The sequence below is a fragment of the Balaenoptera ricei genome, chromosome 19 (genome assembly GCF_028023285.1).
Source record: "Balaenoptera ricei isolate mBalRic1 chromosome 19, mBalRic1.hap2, whole genome shotgun sequence".
Taxonomy (NCBI): Eukaryota; Metazoa; Chordata; class Mammalia; order Artiodactyla; family Balaenopteridae; genus Balaenoptera; species Balaenoptera ricei.
This window is the reverse complement of record NC_082657.1, coordinates 6331199-6350699: the sequence shown is the minus strand read 5'-3', so window position 1 is coordinate 6350699 and position 19501 is coordinate 6331199. Positions and strand designations below refer to the sequence as shown.

The window sequence follows — 19501 nt, the reverse complement described above, 5'->3', positions numbered from 1 at the left end:
GGGCTGGGGCCAAGTTGAGGCGTGAAGGTGATCAGGGCGGGGGTGGCTGAAGGGGGCGCGGGCCTGGAGAGGGATGGAGCGGATGCGGCACCCCGAGGGGGGGGGTGGGGTCGGGGCCCTGGACAGCCCAGGGAGCAGGGCCGGGCCATCTTACTGAGAGCCATCTGGTACACGGTCCGCTTTTTCTCCATGCTGGGCACCGGCGCAGGTTGCTGCTCGTACTCTGTGGGCAAAGGGTGCGGATGAGGCCCAGGGGCGCCCCCGGAGGGCGGGGCGGAGCGGGCTCGGCCGGCGGGCGTGGCCGGCGGGCGTGGCCGGCGGGCGTGCGCAAGCGCGAGTGGGGCAGTGAGGGGCCGGGGCGGGGGAGGGGCGAGTCCGCCGGCGGGGTGGGGACGGGGGCCCTCCCGCCAGTCCTGTGCCCACTCACCACTCTTCTTCTTCCAGGGCGAGACTAGCCCGGGGGAGAGGCAGTAGAGGAGCCAAGAGTTAGGACTTCAGGGGGAGGCGAGGGGCCCCCTTTCTGGAACGCCCGCCTCCCTCAGGGCCCTGGGGTGAGGGCGGTCAGCTAGCGGCCTGATCCGCCCCCGGCAGGGGAAACAGGACCCCCCAGGTCCACTCGGCCCCGTCTGGAGGGAGGGGCTCGCCTTCCTTTCTGTTAGTGGGAGTGAGGGGAGCTGGTGGAGGGGGAGATGGAGAATGGCGGTGGGGTTGAGGTGGGACAGAGGGAGAGAGGGGCTAGAAAGGAAACAGGGACCCGCAGAGAGGAACGTACGGACGCAGAGAGAGACCCCGACAGAGAAACAGATGTAAGAGGACGAAGGAAAGTCGACTGTCAGACGCCCTTTCCCAGCGACACACACGCAGGCCAGAGAGAGTCTGACCCATGGACCGGGGGACGGGATCAGGACGAGGACCCCTGGTCACTAACAACACTAACAAACTCCAGGGATGGTCCCGCCTCCCTCTGCCCCTTTCCCTCCGCAGCACCTGGGCCCCAGCAGCCCCGCAAGCTCACCCATCTCCTCCAGCTCTGAGGTCATAGACTTGGAACGCAGGGAGATGGTTGGGGGCGGGAGCCGCTTAGCCTGCGGCGGTGCTGCAAAAATGAGCGGGGTCCGGCATCAGTACCACGGAAAGAAAGCCCATGACCTTCCCCCCCACCGTTCACCACGCGGCGCTCCCAGAGCTCGGAGGAGAGATGCCATCCGCATGTTGAGCCCTCACTCAGTTCCTCTCCAGAGGGTCATGCACAAGCAGCCTTGGGGGAGGGAAGGCTGCTGGTGGTGGTAGGGGCCATTGGGCCATTCGGGCTCCTGAGGATTGTAGTCTAGCAGCAGTGGGGGACCCGGGCCCGGCCACACAAGTGGGGAGAGGAGCACCTTTCTTATGAAGAGCCTCATCCATGTCCGGGTGCCGGGTGACCATCACCACCTTGACCATCAGCGTGTTGCCCCCTTGGCGGATCATGTTCACCACCTGCCGGTGGCCGACCTTCACCACATTCTGCCCGTTCACCTGTGGCACAGACACCCCCAGAGCACATCCAGTAGGTGAGGGGAGGGATGCTTTCCACTTCAGGGTCCCCATTGAAGTGGCCTCCTCCTGCCTTGCCCTGTATGTGGCACTGGCGGTCACTCTTCTCTCCCCTTGACCCTCCTCTGCCTTGCAAGCCCCCAACTCGCTGTTCCTGTAACTCTCCTGGCCTCAGGGTTGGGGAAGGGCCTGGGCCCACCCTATTTGCCTCTCTCTCCCTCCTTGCCCTCCAGCACTGTGTGTGTGTGTGTGTGTGTGTGTGTGTGTGTGTGTGTATGTGTGCAAGCGCGTGCCCCGGGGGGCAGCTCTGTCATCTGAGATACTTCAGAAACGCTTTCAGATCGAATCACTGAAGAAGCAGAGGCTGGCTGCGGGGGGCGGGGGGGGGGAGGGGGCGGGGTTTGGGAAGCTTTGGTGCCAAAGGAGAATCTGGATTTGGGCAGCCGCATCCTGGCATAGATCACGAAGGGTCTGAGGATTTGTTGCTAGGGGCCCAGAGGAGAGCGCGGTGTCTGTGGAAGGTGGGCCAGGGGTAGGGTCTTCGGAGAGGCCTTTGGGGCTCACCTCAATGAGGAAGTCTCCCATCCGCAGTCCGGCTCGCCATGCCACGCCCCCCTCGTCCACCGACTCCAGATACTGCAGCGCCGGGAAGGCCGGGGTGGGGGTGAACTCCTCGATGGGGGTCTGCGCTGCAGATGGGGAGGAGCCGGCGGGGTCGGAGGGGAGGGGGTGGAGAGGCCGAGCAGGGGATGGGGCTCAGACCCAAGTCACGGAGGCCTCACCGTAGCTGAGGGACCAGCACCCTGGGGTGGGGTGGTGGGCAGGCTGGGGGTCCCTTTCCCTGTCCTTCCCCCTGGGTCAGAGGGCCCTTCTCCCGTGCCCTCCCCGGCCGGCACTCACCCTTGGCCCCCCGGAGCACGAACCCAAACCCCTCACTGTCCTTCTTCTGCAGCAGAACTGTCTTCTCCTTGATGATGTAATCACTGGCGGGGAGGGTGGGGGAGGGGCAGGGGTGGGGCGGGTGGAAAAGGGCTCATGAGACCCAGAGCCCGTGCCCCACCAGCCACCTGGTGACCTGAGCCCAAGCTCCAGAACGAGTCATCCCCCCTCCGAGGAGTTTCCTCACCCACTCCACGTGTGTATGCTCGCAGCAGCCCTGACAAGCCTCCCCCTCAGAGCCCAGAGAGCTCGCTCTCCCACTCAGTCTTTCCTCATTCATCCATCGGTGCATCCATCCACCCATCCATTCAGCAAAGCACAGTGTGGGGAGTGGAGGGCTAAACTGCCAGATCGCCAGACAGCCTGGCTGGAGTCCCTGCTAGCCACTTCCTGCCGGTGACCTTGAGCCCACGACTTTAACCTTTGGCGCCTCAGTTTCCTCATCTATAATGCGCAACAATAACAGGCTGCACCTGACGGGGTCGCTGTGGAAGTTCCCTATATATAGTATGTATAGTATTCGGCACAGTGCTGGGTACCGTAGCACATGCGCAATAGAATTCATTCGCTGTCTTCGGTCAAGTCTTTTGGTCTAGAGGACACATGCACTTGGATAATACCTCTCCCAACTCCTTGACTATATATATGCTCCAGTAACTACTCCCCAGGTCCCCACACATATTGTAACATTGCTTATTCAGCATTGTCCAATATGGTGGCCACTAGCGGCCTGTGTCTATTTATATGCAAATTAATTAAAAATTAAATCAAAAAATTCAGTTCCTCAGTCCCACTAGCCACGTTTCCAAGTGCCTGGCAGCCACATGCGGCTAGTGGCTACCACGCTGGACAGCACAGATACATAACATCTCCATCGCCGCAGAAAATTCTAGCGGACAGCGCTGACATCTATTTCCCGGTATATCTCAAATGTATCTCCTTCATGCAGTCAGTAGATTCTAGCAAAATGCGAACTGCGTGTGAATACGTGGATGGTCCCCAGTAAGGCCACCAAAGCCCACCAGCACATTTAGGCAAGGCTCACATACCCGGCAAAGTTCAGTTAAACTCAAACCTATTCCGTGTATCTCAACAGCCGCCCGGGGCTCACTCAGATAACAGCCCCAAAGCCTAGACGTCACCACTGCGTACATCAGGATTACACATCCATTCCATTCCGGGCACCCCAGTATACAGCAGGAATACCCAGACACCCCGGCTCCAGGCTCCTCAGAATACCCACAGTCACCCCACCCCAGAGCCACCAGGACACGTGCCTTGCTGTATCCAGAGCATCCTGCAGTCAGGTCAGAAACCCGGCCCAGCACACACACAGACCCCCTCACCGTACCCCAGTAATACCCACGGGCCCTAGCACACTCCAATAATAGCCAAGCATGCTCCCTGCGCGCTCCAATTACCTGCCCCCAGAGATCTGACAAAACAGCCCTCCACGAATACTCCAGTATATTTCAGTAACACCCCGACACATCCCAGTATGCTCCAGTAGTAACTCCCCTTCGCTTTGATCTCAGTCTGTTCCCATAACACGCCCCCTGAGCACAAACCAGCACACGCCAATAACACTTAAGGTGCTCCTGCTGTATTTTGGTGCCACCCTCCCTCCACACACACAAGCACGCCGGATACTCCCACGACCCCCCAGGATGTCCACTGTCAAATCCAGGCATTTGTACCGTAGGGACGTCCCTGCTCCCACCCTCCTTATTATAATCTGGTGGGCCCAACAGCAGGCATGCGCGTGTAGACGCAGCCCACCACGGCCCTTGCTCAAAGTTCACGATGGTCCCATACACACGTCTACACCATACCCACTATGTCTTCCTGACCTTATATTCAACCCCGGGACCGGCCACCTTTGTAGCTGGGTAGATGGGATGTTGGAAGAGAAGGAGGGAAGGGGTTGAAAGGGATGGGGGAGGGGAGGGGAGGGGAGGAAAGAGGCAAAGAAGGCACCAAGAGCGAGTGTACGGGGCTGACAGAAATTGGTTGAGAAGTCAGAGCTGCCGGCTCCTGACCATGAACTCTGTGGCATCCTTGTCCCCACCTCTGTGCCCACGGCGTAACCTGACATGCTCCTTTGAGCCCTCATATCCTTGCTACCCCCATAGCCCTTCCAGATCTCCAGGGCCCCACCCCCCAGTGGCCAGTAATGCTATTCAGATCCCCTTTATTCCTCATCTACAGAAGTTTCACTTGTCTTCATGCATGCCACAAACCCCTACTTTTCCCCCAATTTCCCCCTGCCCCTGGAATCTCTCACCCACACATTCTCCTCACACTTCATACATAAGCCTTCCCCAAACATCCCATGCTCCATACAATTCAACAAAACTCCCATATCCTTTAGATGCCAAGAAGAAGCACTTGATATGTGCGAGGCAGTATTTGAAACCCCTCATGGGTAAATGACTTACTTGTCTCCCACAGTCAGCCCCCAGGTAGGTGTGGGTACCATTTCCACTTTACAAGTGAGGAAACGGAAGCACAGAAAGGTTAAGAAACTTGCCTGAGCTCACACAGCGAACAAAAGTCTTCAACAATGCCCCAGAAAATACCTGGGTAACTCAGTAGTAATACCCTCCACTCCACTGCACCCAAATAGCCCAGCACAAAGACATCTGTCCCAAATTCACCATGCACGTGCCCCACCCCCCACCCCCCCCCCGTGCCTGAAATTTATCCCAGGCTATGCCAGTAACACAACAAGGAGTAACATCTATTGAACCATTGCTGAATGCCAGATGGCGTTCCAAGCACTTTACATTTATTTATTCACTCAGTCCTTACAACACCCCTGGGAGGGGTTGACTGCTATCATTCGCGTTTTATAGATGAGGAAACTGAGGCACCGAGAAATAACTTGCTCAAGATCACACCGCCAGAAAAATGTCAAAGCCAAGATTTTAATTCCCCGCAGGCCACCCATATACCCCAATAATATCCAAACACCCCCGGACCATCGAAGCACCCCCTCTGTCCCTCCCTCTCAAGTCTCCCCATCCTGGGCATATGCCTCTCTCCTTCCCACGAATTTCTCACACAAATCCCAGCTCTGTGTGGCGTCTCTCTCATCCACCACATTCTTCTTGAGCTGTCTAATGGCCCTCTTGCCCTCACAGCTTCCTGCAACTCTGTACTCCTTCTCCCCCACTCCTGTGTATGCCCCCTCCTCGCTCTGCACCCCGATCCCCCCTCCTCCAAATCATCTGAAAGCTCCACAGGACCCTAACCCACCCCCCATCAGCCCTCACTTCCGCAAGCCCTCATCACACCCCACGGGGTCCTCCCTTCACCTCCCATTTTGCCCTCACACACCCCACATCCTCTTTCCCAAAGTGTCTTCCATTGATTTCTGTGACCTCCTCACCCCTCTCAGGCCACCTCTCCCCCTCCTTTGCCCTCCTCCCTCCCACATCCTCTCGAGCCTGTGTACAGAACCTGCACTGTGGCCCCTACAGCATCCTAGGTTTCTTTCATACTCCCCAGTCCCCCCCCCCTTCCATTCTCATCCGTGGAAACCTCCTCCTACTTTTGCATCCTCAATTCACTTCATCACACACCCTTCCTTCCGCCTCCTTTTGCTTGCAGCTGCATTTCATTTACATTCCCTGCATCCTCTGTCTGTGCTCTCCCTAAACTGCCTAAATCCCCACCCCCAAATTCTCTTCACATTTCCTGCGTTCCCTCCTTACCCCGTTTCTCCGCACACTCCACACACGCTCTATGCTCTGGTGTTCCCCATGTCCCCCCACTTCAGTGTCCCCCCCGCCACCGCCGTTCCATTCTCATCCTGTCACCCTCCTACCCAGACCCTCTAACCCCACCCCTGCCCTAGTGTTCGCTACCCACGCAGCACCCCATTCATGCTCCGTAGTGCTGACTACCTGCCTTGCAGGAGCGCGGACAATGCTCTCCCCCAAGCCATGCCTCGGCGACCCTGAGCGGCCTCTGGAGCTCAGCGGCCAGCTCTTGTTCACCAGATCCCACACACAGAGACTGCGGCAGCATCGACTCCCTCCACCCCCACCCCGAAGGTCCCTCTCACACACCCAGCATCCCACAGCCCAGAGCCTGCTGCTGTACATAGCGCCCCCCTCTGGTTCTCAGCCCCTCCCCGCGTACCCATCTCCACCGGCCTCTCCAGGGCCTGCACACAGGCCCCCACGCGGGGAAGCCAGCCCCCTCCCATGCTGAGAAGCGGCACACACAGGCAGATGCAGCTCCCCGTGCAGAAGCTCAGCCGTGTCTCAGCACACGTGCCCCACACAGGCATAGACCCCCAGGGGGCAGGGAGAGGGGCGCATGGGGATGGAGACACACGGAGTCACTGGTGAAGGGGGGGAGCTGTCGGGGAGAGGACAGGCCTGGCAAAGGAGGGTGGGTGTTGGGAAACATAGCCGCAGTCCCTGGGACAGACCCCCCCCCCAAACACACACAAACACACACGAGTCCCTAGAGAGCCTCGCTATCGCTCCAAGTCACACACAGAGACAGACGCCGTCAAACAGGGACACCCAGATGGACACAGTTGGGGGGTGGGCTGGGAGCCCACCATCTCTCCATCCCTCTCTCTCTCTCTCACACACACGCACGCACACACACACACACACACACACACGGCTGCAGGGAGCCACACACGCACGCACACACACACACACACGCACACACACACACACGCACGCACACACACGGCTGCAGGCAGCCACACACGCACGCACACCAACACAGCCACAGGGACACACGCACAGTCTCACAGTGACACGCAGCGGAAAAAGAGGAAGGGAGGGGAGGGGAGGCCGGGGGCGGGATGCGTGTGTGATTGGGGGGGGGGGAATGGCTGTGAATGGGAGAGAGGGGTATGAATGGGGGGACTTGCCAACTCCTTGAAGGGGTGTGGGGATACAGGAATCAGAGAAACGCGGGCCTGGGGTGTAGGCGCCTGAGCGGAGGGCTCCAGAATGGGGGCGCTAAGGGTGGCAGAAAGGACAAGTGGGGCCCGAAACCCGGAGTGGAGTCCGTTTGGAGGGCCTCCCTTGGAGGGAGGTCTTGGAGGAAGAGCTGAAGGGGGCCTGGAAGGGCCTGCGAGGGGCCTGGAGAGTGCGTGTGTGCGTGCGTGTGTGTGTGTGTGTGTGTGTGTTGCGGGGTGCTCGGGGAGAGAGGCCCAGGGAGGCGGATGAGAAAAAGAAGGGTAGAGATGAGGGGTCCGGAAAGGCTTTAGTGCTGAGAGGTTAGGGCAGAAGGGCGGAGGGGGCGGCTTGGGGGCGGGGGAGGAGTCCCAGGGATGGGGGATTAGCGGCTGGGGGAGGGTCGTCACAGCGGGCCGGGGCCTCCTGGTCGGGCCGCGGAGAAAAGGGGCGGCGCGCTCCGTTACCTGTAGATATACCAGACGCTGCGCCGCCGGGGCCCCAGGGCCGGCCAGCTGGAGGAGAGCGCGGGGGGCGGCTGCGGCAGGGAGCCCCCACCGGGGCGGCCCCCGAGACCCCCGGCGCCGCCGCCCGCAGACAAAGCCATCGCCGCCGCGGCCCCGGCCCCGGCCCCGGTCCCGGTGCCGGCCGCCCCCGCCGCCGCCGCCGCCGCCGCGTCCCCGTCCCCGCTCGGCCGAACCCCCGTGTCCGGGCCCCCAGGCCCCGCCTCATGCTGACCCGCGCCGGGAGGGGGGAGGGGGAGGGGGCGCGCCCCCTCCCGCGGGAGGGAGGGCAGGGCCGGGGGCTCACATGCCGGGGGGCGCGGGGGCGCGGGGCGCGGGGTCGGGCCGCGGCGGGAGCGAGAGGACCGCGGACGGCGCCGGCTTCAGCACCGCGGACAGCTCCGGAGGCGGGCGGCGGGCGCGAGGCTTAACCCCTTGCCGTCCTGCGCCGGGCGGTGGAGGGGGCCGGACAGGGGGGAGGGGAACGTGGGGGCCCCCTTGGCGGGAGAAGGGGGAGGGGCGAGGCGCGGGGGGGGGGGGGAGAAGGGGAGGCACTTCCGGTCTGGCCCTCCCCCTTAACCCCCCCTCCCCCCTCCAGAGCCCTCCCGCGCAGGTGCAGAGAGAGGGAGAGGGGGGAGAGGGACGCACAACATCACACAAGATGCCTCGCAACCGCGTGCAGGGACGCGCGGAGCAAGCCCCACTTCCCAAGCAGGGACAACACGGTGAGAGAGACCCCAGGAGGGGACACACAGCCCCCCCCACCCCCGCAGACAGACACACAGTGCACCCCAACACAGTCTGGAAGGGCCGGAAAGGGAAGGCCAGGACGTTCAGACTGGGCGCCAGAGCAGCGAGAGACACCCCTCCCCCCAAAGAAGTCCAGGCGGAGGGACATCCACTCTCCACGGCTCACACGAGAGCCGCAGACCCCCAGGGAGAGGAGAGAGGGCAGCACAGGCTAGGAGGACGGTACAGCTCCAGCTGGGATGCGGGGTCACAACACAGGCCAGGGCACCCCAGACAGGGGGGCGGAGAGCAGGGGGGGGGGAGGCAGGAGAAGGAGAAGCTCAGACACGCCGCAAACACAGCAGCACATGCCAAGCGGGCACAAGGAGTGGAGGAGAGGGAAGAAAATGCCCTCGACGAGACAGAGCTAGAGAGAGGAGAAGGAAGTAGCTGAGGGCCAGAGGGACCACCCCCATCCAGCTGTAGAGCAAGTGACCCCCAAACCAAAGCCAAGAGGAGACCCAGAGAGACACTGACAGAGACAAGAAGCAGAGGCTGATGGGGAGACTCCAGGTGGTGGTGGGGGGGACCTCGATACTCACCCAGTGCCCAGAGCCGGAGACGTGCCAGGCGAACACGCACAATGGTCAAGCGCCTCGGACACTTGGGGCGCAGGGTGGGACCCCAGTCCCGCCCTCTCTTCTCATATTGTCATTTCTCCCCCCCCACCCCCCCATCCATCCCCACTGGCCAGAACACAGACACATAGGTTTGGACACATTTAATGGAAGGATGCCATGAACAAGGAGACCCTTCCCTGGATTAGGGGGAGCGGTGGGGGAGGGGAGGATTCATCTTTCAGATGCCCGCTTACGACCATCCCTCCCCCACAGCCTTGCCCTTCTGGAAGCTCAAGCCCTGGAGTCCTCCCCTCTTCTGCCCTCCCCTCCCCCAACACCCCAGGTCCTGAATTCCAGATCAGACAGGTGCAAATGCATGCACACAACTTTATCTGTTAATGCGCCGCACACACAGTGACATGCGTTAAGAGGGACAAGCATGTGCAGAGACCCAGCTGCCCACATGTGGTAAGCAGGACATCTCTGGAAACACTGGCCCTCATTCTCAGACACACAGATTCAGGGAAATGTGCAGAGCCAGCTGCACGATTAGCCACAATCGTGCACCCATAAATGACAGCCACAAATGCGCCCATCTATACAGAGCAGGACAGACCCTCTCGCTGTCACGGGCACATGTGCAAGGCTAGACATCTAGGGGCCTCCAGCCACACATGCACACAGACACGCGTCATGCGCACCTACAGAGACACACGGGCAAGAACACGCTCGGGGAATCCGTACAAGGATGTTCGCCTGTGTAAGATGTTCACGCACAGGGAAACTCCAGCTCTGGTGGTGCACACACATCCATACAGCCCCCAGGCACCCCTTCCTTCCCATTCCTAACCCCATCCCCTCCCTTCCCCTCCCCTCTCACCTCCCTGGGCCAATCCCATCCATCAAGCTTCAGAAGCAAGTCAGCCAGCAGCCAGGGAGGGGAAAGGTGTCAGTGTGCCTTCTCCCCGCCCCCACCCCGCCTGGCCCAGCTCTGCCCGCCCCCCTCCCTACGCCAGCACAGGAATGCATACACTTCTGCTGCACAGGACTGCACAGAGATGTGGCACATGAAGGAGACCAGAGCCGCCAGCCAGCCACACACATGAGCGCCCCAGCCCCCCAGGCACCCCCACCTTGCCCCAATCCATTTCATCGGTCTCTGGCTACCCCAGAGCTGGGCAGTCTCAGTGGCTGCCAAGGACGGTTTGGGATTGGGCTATGTAGTCTGAAGCTAACTCTGCCTTCCCCCACCCCTGGATCAAAGTTTAGAGGGAGCAGATGAGAAAGGAGGCTTAGAGGCGGTGGAAATATTTAAAAGGTGGAGTGTAAGGGAGTTGGGGCGGGGGGGGGGGGCGCCCGAGGGTGTAAGGACATTTACCTTGGGGCATCAAAGCTGTCGTAGGAGCCCACGGTATAATGCCGGAAGAGTCTCTTTGCCTTGTCACTTCGGCTTTCTGCAGGGAGACAAAGGATGACCTTGGACCTTCACTCTGGAAACCATGGGCCCACCCCCTGGGGTCCTGGCCCAAGCCTTCCCATCTACCTCCCAGCACCCCACCCCCATCAGGAGGGGGAGGGAAGGGACATGAGAACCTAGAGTAAATCGGGGACAATTGGGGGCTCCTCGTTACCTTGCTTTGCCTCCTGGGAGCGGTTGGCCACCTCTTCCAGGCAGTCAGAGGGGAACCAGCCGATGCGACCTTTGACCTGGCCTTCCCAGAAGCCTCCTTCCCCGACGCTAAGCACTAGATGGGGAGCAGGGACATAGAAACATTTCTGCATTTCTGTGCTGCCCACACCCCCACCCGCTCCCAACACTTGATGCACGGCCTTTCCAGAATTCTCAGCACCTAGCACAGAACCTGGCCCAAGGGCATCCTTAATAAATGTCCAAGGAAGGGGCAAGGGGGAAGGGGGAGATACAAATCATGTCGCTTCTGCATACTAGCTTCCTGGACCCAGTGGCGACATCAAAACGGCACTGGGGAAAAGGGCTGTGTCCCATGACGTGGTCCTTGGAGGTTAGGGACACGCCCACAACTGGTTCTCATCTCCCCCGGTAACCAGTCACAACTCAGTTATTCCAAAATTTCCCTAAACCCTCCTAGGCTCCTAGGTCAAGTTCTACACCCCCATCACTGCCCCTGCCGCCTCCTGCAGTCTCCTTGCCACTTAATCTTTTGTCATCTGTTCCCAGACCCCTCCTTCCATTTCTCTTTGCTTCCCCTGGCTCTAGAAGGGACAGTAGAATCACCTCTTTCCTTCTCTCCACCGCTCGTTACTGGAGGCCACTTCCTGCCACCCTCACCCCTTAACCATCAAGCACACATTGACCGACAGCAAAGATGGGCAGCAGGGGCAGCTAATGTTTATCCAGCTCTCACTTGGGGCCAGGACCCTAAGTGGGGGGGGGGGCACTTTCATTCACCCCATTTTACTGGTGGAGAAACTGAGGCTCAGAGAGCTGAGGTCAACTGCTCAAGGTTTTGCAGCTTGCAGTCGACAGAGCCTGGATTTGAACACGGCGCTGTTTCCAGAGCAGATGCTTTTAGTCATTTATTTTTGCTACCTCTCTGTTCCAGCACTTTGCTGCTGCTGTTCCTGATGACGATGAGGGCAAGCCCAAAGTCATCCATCTCTCCAGCACCTTTCACAGCTCTGTTCCCACTCGGCCCTTCACATCCTTTGCTCACTCCATCCTTACACCTACCTGGTAGGTAACAACTGATTTCCCACTTCAAAGATGAAGTTGAAGCTAGAGCAGAACAATCTCTTGCCCAGGGATGGCTCAAGCCACGCTAGGATTGGGGTTGGGGCCATCTGATGCTTTTCCCTGCACAAACCACCTTCTCTGAGAGGGTCTGGGGAAACCAAATGGAGGAGATGCTCAAGGTCATGGAAGAGAGCAGGAGATGTGTGTCAAGGCGTCTGGGTTCTTGGCTGGCTCTGCCATGTCTGGCTGGGTGGTCTTGGAATCAATCATTTGTTCACTGAACAAATATGTATTTAGTGCCAGTCATGAGTCAGACATCAGGCTAGGAACTGGGTAGAGCTGTTGGACAAACTAAATGTGGTTCCTGCCCTCACAGAGCTTCCAGACTGGCAGCCATTAGAGGTATAACTCTCCAAGTGACCCCATGATTGGAAACTGAGGTCAACGCTTGAGGGACAAAGGAAAGGGTATTTGGAGAAAGGCCAGATGGGAGTATATAAATCCGATGGCAAAGGGGGACCACAAAGGTGTCTCAGAGGATGTGACATATAGGCTGAGACCTGAAGGATGCTAGGAGTGGAGGAGGCAAAGAGAGGAAGGAAAGGTTTTCCAGGCAGAAGGAACATCATGTGCAAAGGGTTTGTTGTGGAAAAGGACTTGGGGAACTTCCCTGGTGGCGCAGTGGTTGAGAGTCCGCCTGCCAATGCAGGGGACATGGTTTCGAGCCCTGGTCTGGGAAGATCCACATGCCTCGGAGCAGCTAAGCCCGTGCGCCACAACTACTGAGGCTGCACTCTAGAGCCCGCGAGCCACAACTACTGAGCCTGTGTGCCACAACTACTGAAGCCTGCGCGCCTAGAGCCCGTGCTCCGCAACAAGAGAGGTCACCGCGGTGAGAAGCCCGCGCACCTCAGCAAAGTGTCCCCCGCTCGCCGCAACTAGAGAAAGCCTGTGTGCAGCAACAAAGACCCAACACAGCCAAAAATAAATAATAAATAAAATAAATTAATTAAAAAAAAAAAAAAAGGACTTGGAGCATTTGAGGAATGGAGAGGAGGATGAGGTCCCTGGAGCCCTGTGGGTGAAGGAAAGAGTAGCATGAGATGAGGTTGGTGGGCGGGCAGAGGAGGGGCTTGCAGGCCAGGCTAAGGCACTAGGCTTGGGTCCTGAGAGCAGAGAGAGCCCGCTGCCTCATCGGGCTGTGGCAAAGGTCAGTGACATTGTGGATGTGGGTGTGCTTCGAGGCAATTAAGCATCTTTTAATGAAAGGAAAGGATAGGAAAACAGGGCAGTGCATAGAATTGCTGGGCTTGACATTCAGAAAGACACATGGAAGATACAACCCATGGCCCTCTGCCTGTGCGAAGGTCCCTCACACTTGGCCTCAGCTTCCCTTTCTTCTTTTGCATCCTTCAAAGCACAGACCTGACCCCACCTCCAGACCCACACACATACACACACAAACATACACACCCATACACTCGCTCCCCAGGCACGGTGCCTCCAGAGGCACTGCCCCTGCCCCCCACAGTTAACTTGGGCATTTGGTCATTCATCCATTCATCCCTTCACTCAGCAGGTGTGCACTGAGGCTTCCTGTGTGCTGGGTCATTAAACTGGGCCCTGGTGACCCAGCCCCTGGTGACATGTGACCTTGTCTTCAGGAACTCAGGTGATAGGGAGACAAGACTACAAAAGAGATGCAGTTACACAACCTGCCTGATACTCTGATCCCTGCACATGCTTCAAGGCCCACTTAAACTCTGTCTCCTTTGGGAGGACACCCCCCTCCCCCAGCTTCCTCGGTGCCCAGGATCTCTCTCTTCTAAGTGCCCGTAGTGGGGGTCGCTTATGGTAATGACAGCTGGCGCTTATGATGTGAGAATCATTGTTCTAAGGGCTTTACAAGAACTGACTCTAATCCTCGCAAGGGTCCCATTGTACAGACAAGGAAACTGAGGCCCAGAGAAGTCACTCACCTGAGGTCGCCCCGCTAAGAAGTGGTGGAGCTGGGATTTGAACCCAATCAGCCTGGCTCTCAACCACTACGCTACTCGGCTCCTCTGCAAGCGTAGAGTCGGGCAAAGAATTGCTCCCCCATCTCGAATTAACTACTGCAGGGCACTTCCTGTCTCCAAAGCACCATTCTGTCCAAGAACACGCATCCACAGCCCTGCGAGGTGCGAAGTCTGCACATGGGTGATACTGGCATGGTTTTCCAGATGAAGACAGGAAAACCGAAGACAGGCAAACCCCCATGACAGCAGCCTCTATTTAGGGAGCCCTCAGCATGGACCGGGCTTCGCACACTGGCCGTCTTATCAGAGCCCGGGGAAGCAGGCACCACCCCGTGTCTCAGATGAGAACTCCTGGCAGAGGCAGGAGGTGAAGTCAAGGCGGCGTGGCCTCACTCTCCAAACACGAGAGCGGGAAAGACCCTGGGCTCAGATTGGGGACCTCAGGCAAGTCATTTCACCCATGTGAGGCTCTGCTCCTTCAACTGTGCGATGGGCTCCTGACAGCTGCCTGGAAGGGCGATCGTGAGTGAGATGGGACCCCGCAGGGGAAGCGCTCGGGCCGTGCCTGCTGGCGTCAGCTTCTCACAAATGCTCATCGCCCCTCTTTTGCCTGGACACCACCTCCTGATGGCCTCATCCCAGCTACGCTTTATGCCCCTCCGAGGTGGAAGGGGCATTTAGGTCTCTCTGAGGTCTCCGGCGTTCACTGGACATGCTAGGTGCTGGAGAACTGTTTGTCATTGACCGGTCCCTTCCTGAAGGGTTAGTTCACCTGCCCGACCCTCGTCCACAGCCCAGCCAGGCCCTGCCCCTTTACCTTTGATCTTCTCGCCCTTGCTCAGGGAGATCTCCCCCTCGGCTTGGGCCTGGTAGGACTTCACAGCCATGAAGGAGCGTCCGGGGACCGCTGAGTAGAGCTTCCGCCGTCTCCCGCGGCTGCCCAGGGAGCCCCCGGGGCCCCCGGAGCCCCCTGTGCCCCCAGCTGGCCCGTCCCGGGGTGTCCCGCTGGAGCTGCATACACAGAGGGTGTGAGAGGCAGGGGACAGTGGAGGGAGGGGGCACCTCTGGGAGAACAGGGTTCCTTGGGTCGGGGGGAGATGGAACATCAGGGTCGGGGAGGGGGTTTGAGTGCGTTTTCCAGCTCTGGCGTCCTCAGGGAAAGAGGGCACTTGGGGGGGTCCCCCTGCTGGACGGCTGCTGGCCCCGTTCCAGCCCTCTTTCTTGCCTCCTGGCTTCCGGCTCTGTCCCCTCCCACGGTCCTGCATGCCCTGCCTGATTCAGCTTCCTGAAGCTGAGCTCTGACTGTGTCATCCCTGGCTCACGGGCCTTCAGCGACTCCCAGCTTCCTCCTGGGTTGAGTCCAACCCCTCTGCCTGCCATCCCCGCCCCGCCGTGATCTTCCTCCCGCCCACGTCCTCAGGACAGGCCGGCCACAGCACCCCCTTCCCGTCCTCCTCTAGCCAGCCTGGCCTCTTTACCCCAGAATGCTCCCTGCCCATCCCCCCCACCTCTGGTCTCACCTCCAAGCCTGGAAACCCCTCCCCGACTCCCTCGCCCACCCCCACTCTGTTTGGCTTCCTCTCACCTTGCCCAGTCTGTCTGTCTGTCCAACATTTCTTTTGGGCCCCTCCCCCCCCAGGCCCATGGAGTAGGTGCTCAGCTAAACGCTGGTGCACTTGGACCCGGGTGCAAGACTGTGGCTCACGATACCCTCACTTCCTCAAGGGTGAGGAGAGGGACTTGGTAGTCTGAGGTTGGGACCAGTGAGGTGGATGGATGGGGGACCAGCCACATGTGGGACGGGAGGAAGGCAGCTGGGCTGGCCCGGGGTGGGGCGCGGAGCTGCGGCTCTGAGGAGGGGATCTGGCTGGGATGGGGTCTGTGGGATCAGGGCTGAGCCTTCCCCTACCTGGGCCGTCCACGGGGCTGCCTCTTCGCCTCCTCGGGGTGCCTCCCTCGGGATGGGGAGCGGGCCCGGGCGCCCCGGGGGCTGCTGGCACTTCGGAGGGTCCCACTGCTGAGCTTGGTGCTGGGGGCCGAGGGCTGCGACTGGCCCTGGGGCCCTGAGGTAGGGCCGGGGGCCCCGGCAGACGAGGTCCCCGGGGCCGCGAACACCATCCAATCAGGCAGGGCCATGCTGGTATCACTGTTGGCCCGCAGCAGCGCGGGGGGCACCGTCAGCCCCACGCCGGGGGGTCCCCGTCGCCGGGCTGCGTACTTGGGGGACTCCTGGAAGGGCACTGAGGGGGGCATGGTGGCAGGAGGGTAGAGGGAGGCAGAGGCAGGTGGGGAGGGCATAGGGGCGAGAGATGGTGGGGGAGAAGCGTGAGGGGAGAAAGACAGAGATAAGAAAGAGTGGGGTGCCTGGAACCCCACCCCCACCGCTGCTCAGTGGTTCGTGCTCCTCTAAGGTGTATTTGATCCCATCCTGGCCCCCAGATCAGGTTTTCTGACTCCCCAATCCCACCACGCACCCCCCAGGCCCCCAGCTTCTCCCCTTAGCTCACTCACCCACGTCCTGTTCTCGATGGTTTCGAATCAGCTCCCCAAGTTCAAAATTCCCAGCAATCACTGCCACCTGGTGGGAGGGGGTACAGGGAACCCAGGGAGGAGAGAGAAAGAGACAGAGAGAGAGAGAGGAAGCAGGAAACACTGTGAGGTCTCTGGCCAGCTGCCCCCCCAAACCTTCACCCCGGTAACTTTGTCCTTCCTCCTCTCCCAGACCAAGTGCCTCCCTCCCAGCACCCCAAAGTCTCCCACCTTCCTTACCCCCTCTGTGTTCTTCATGCCCCCTCCCAACCAGCCCCGACAGCCCCAGACCTGGAAGGGGGTCTGTCCGCTGTTATTCTTCACGTCCTTGTTGGCCCCTCGATAGAGGAGGATCCTAGCACACGTCTCCTGATGGTCAGTGGCACAGGGTGAAAGGAAAAAAAACAAACAAACAGTTAAGGTCACCATGAGTGGACACAGACACGGTGCTAAGAACTTCCAGAACCATCTGATGGAAACCCGTCCTGCCCCGGACAGCAGCCACTTGCCCTTTAAATGTGGCCAGTCCAAACTGAGAGGTGCCGTGCATACAAACTACACACCGGATTTCAAGGACTTGGCATGAAAAACGTAATTTAAACATCTCTAATATATTTTTTTCATTTTTTTAAAAGTCCTAATTGAATTTGTTACAATATTGCTTCTGTTTTATGCTTTGGTTCCTTGGCCACAAGGCATGTGGGATCTTAGCTCCCAGACCAGGGATCGAACCCACACCCCCTTCACTGGAAGGCGAAGTCTCAACCACTGGACCACCAGGGAAGTCCCTCTAATAATTTTTATACTGATTACACACTGAAAGGATAAGATTTTGGATACATTGGGTTAAATAAAATATGCTACTAAAATTAATGTCACCTGTTTGTTTTTTCCTTTTTTTAAAAGTGGCTCCTGGGACATTTAAAATGACACGTGTGACTCAGGTTATAGCCTATCGGACAGCACTAACCTAAACCAGGGGTTTTCTTTATTATTATTATTATTTTATTGAAGTATAGTTGATTTACTATGTTGTGTTAATTACTGCTGTACAGCAAAGTGATTCAGTTCAGTTACACACACACACACACACACACACACACAGAGACACACACATATCCTTTTGAAAAATTATTCTTTTCCATTATAGTTTATCATAGGAGACTGACTATAGTTCTCTGTGCTATACAGTAAGACCTTGTTGTTTATCCATTTTATATATAGCCGTTTGCATCTGCTAACCCCAACCTCCCAATCAGGGGTTTTCATCTTCAGCACTACTGGTATTTAGGGCCCAGACAAGTCTTTGTAGCGGGGGCGGTGGTGGTGGTGGTGGTGGAGGTGTGTGTCATCCTGTGCATTGTAGGGCTTTCAGCGGCATCCCTGGACTCTACCACTAGATGCCAGTAGCACTCCCCTCCCCAGTCGTGACAACCAAGAATGTCTGCAGACATTGCCAAATGTCCCTTCGGAGGCAGAAGCATCCAGTTTGAAAGCCACCAATTCAAACCTCTTGGAGGGCTTACTATGTTGCATGTCTGGTGCTCAGCACTTTCGAGGAGGTAGCCACCGAAGGGCCCAACAATTCCAAGAGATGGAAATTATTGTCCCCATTTTACAGATGAGGAAACTAAGGCTTCAAAAGGAGCTCAAGGTCACGTGGCTGGTGATGATCAGCACTCAGATTCGAACCCAGCTTTTTCTGACTCCCAAGCCTTTGCTCTAATCACACACTCTGCTGGACCCAGAAGGAAGGGGGCAGTGGGACCAGGGTCAGGCAGTGGGGGAAGGGATATCATCCAGATCAATTCCTTACCAATGTCAATCACAACATGTCACTCTTTGGGTCAGACCCAATGTCCTCGCCCTGGCCTAGGAGGCCCCTGCTGATCTGCCTGCCCTGCCCCCCCCCCACCCCCCAGCCTCACCAACTTCATCTTCTACCACTTTTCCTTGCTCCCTATGCTCCAGCCACACTGGCCTCCTTCTTCCTCTGACAAGCACGCTCCTGCCTCAGGGCCTTTGCACCTGCTGCTTCCTCCGCTTGGAATTGTCTGCCCCTAGATCTCCGTACAGCTCACTTTCTCACTTGATTCATGTTTTTGCTCAGATGCCACTTCTTCAGAAAAGGTCCCTCTGACTATCCTGTTGAAAATAACCCCTTGTCCAGTTCCCGGCTTTATTTTTATTTACATGATACCTGCTATGTGCCGGGCATTCTTCTAAGCCAGAATTAACTCATTTTCCACATAACACTGCCTCCCTGAAATTACATTTCTATTTTATTCGTCTCTAGCATCTCTCCCCCACTACGTTGTCCGTTTCAGAGAGGCATGGTTTTGTCTGTGGCACCCACCACCTGGCATAGTGCTTGGCCCGTAAGAGCTGTTCGATAAACACTTGCTGGATGAGGGAGTGTCCTCCCCCTTCATCTTGGCCTGGCCAAACGCAACCTGGCCCCCAGCTCAGCTCCACTCCAGATCCCCAAGATGCTAATTTAACCAGAATTCACAAAACACCTGCTTGGTCTCACCCTCTTCACGTGACAAACCCATCAAGGATGCTTGTACGGGTCCATCCTACAGGACAGGCTCAGAGAGGGCAAATCCATGGCCAAGGTCACACAGCCAGTCAGTGGGGCAGCTAGGACTCAAACCAAGCCTTCTAATCTATCATCTGTGTGAAAGCACAACTCCGATTGCCCAAGTCCAGTGGTCCTCCGATTGGACAGTAAGGTTAGCCTGGTTCGTTTTCTGGATGTGTTTGTGAGTGCGAGTGTGTGTGTCCATGTGTGCACATGCTGTCTCCCCAACTAGACTGTAAATTAGTGCCATGTGTGTTTTTGCATATCTGCCAGCCCCCACTGCCACCTTGCCTAGCACAGGCCCAGAGCATCTCTTTCAGCTTAACCAGCAATTCACTACACTCTTAGAGAACCTCGTATTTACTGGTGTGCTAGCACTTCTCATTGTATCGCAATTATCTGTTT

General features: G+C 58.1%; 1 protein-coding gene across 1 annotated transcript in view; it reads right to left on the bottom strand.

Annotated features, from left to right (window-relative positions):
• Positions 1-19501, bottom strand: part of SHANK1 (SH3 and multiple ankyrin repeat domains 1) — a 43125-nt gene that overhangs the window by 16176 nt on the left and 7448 nt on the right. Inside the window, exons 8-19 of the mRNA XM_059905888.1 lie at positions 16804-16881; positions 16495-16561; positions 15893-16223; positions 14801-14994; positions 10884-10997; positions 10631-10706; positions 10133-10159; positions 2434-2516; positions 2098-2222; positions 1380-1515; positions 1016-1096; positions 155-223 (exon numbers count right to left, since the gene is read on the bottom strand). Coding sequence (XP_059761871.1) covers positions 155-223; positions 1016-1096; positions 1380-1515; positions 2098-2222; positions 2434-2516; positions 10133-10159; positions 10631-10706; positions 10884-10997; positions 14801-14994; positions 15893-16223; positions 16495-16561; positions 16804-16881 — 1381 coding nt within the window. The remainder of the gene's footprint in view (positions 1-154; positions 224-1015; positions 1097-1379; positions 1516-2097; positions 2223-2433; positions 2517-10132; positions 10160-10630; positions 10707-10883; positions 10998-14800; positions 14995-15892; positions 16224-16494; positions 16562-16803; positions 16882-19501) is intronic.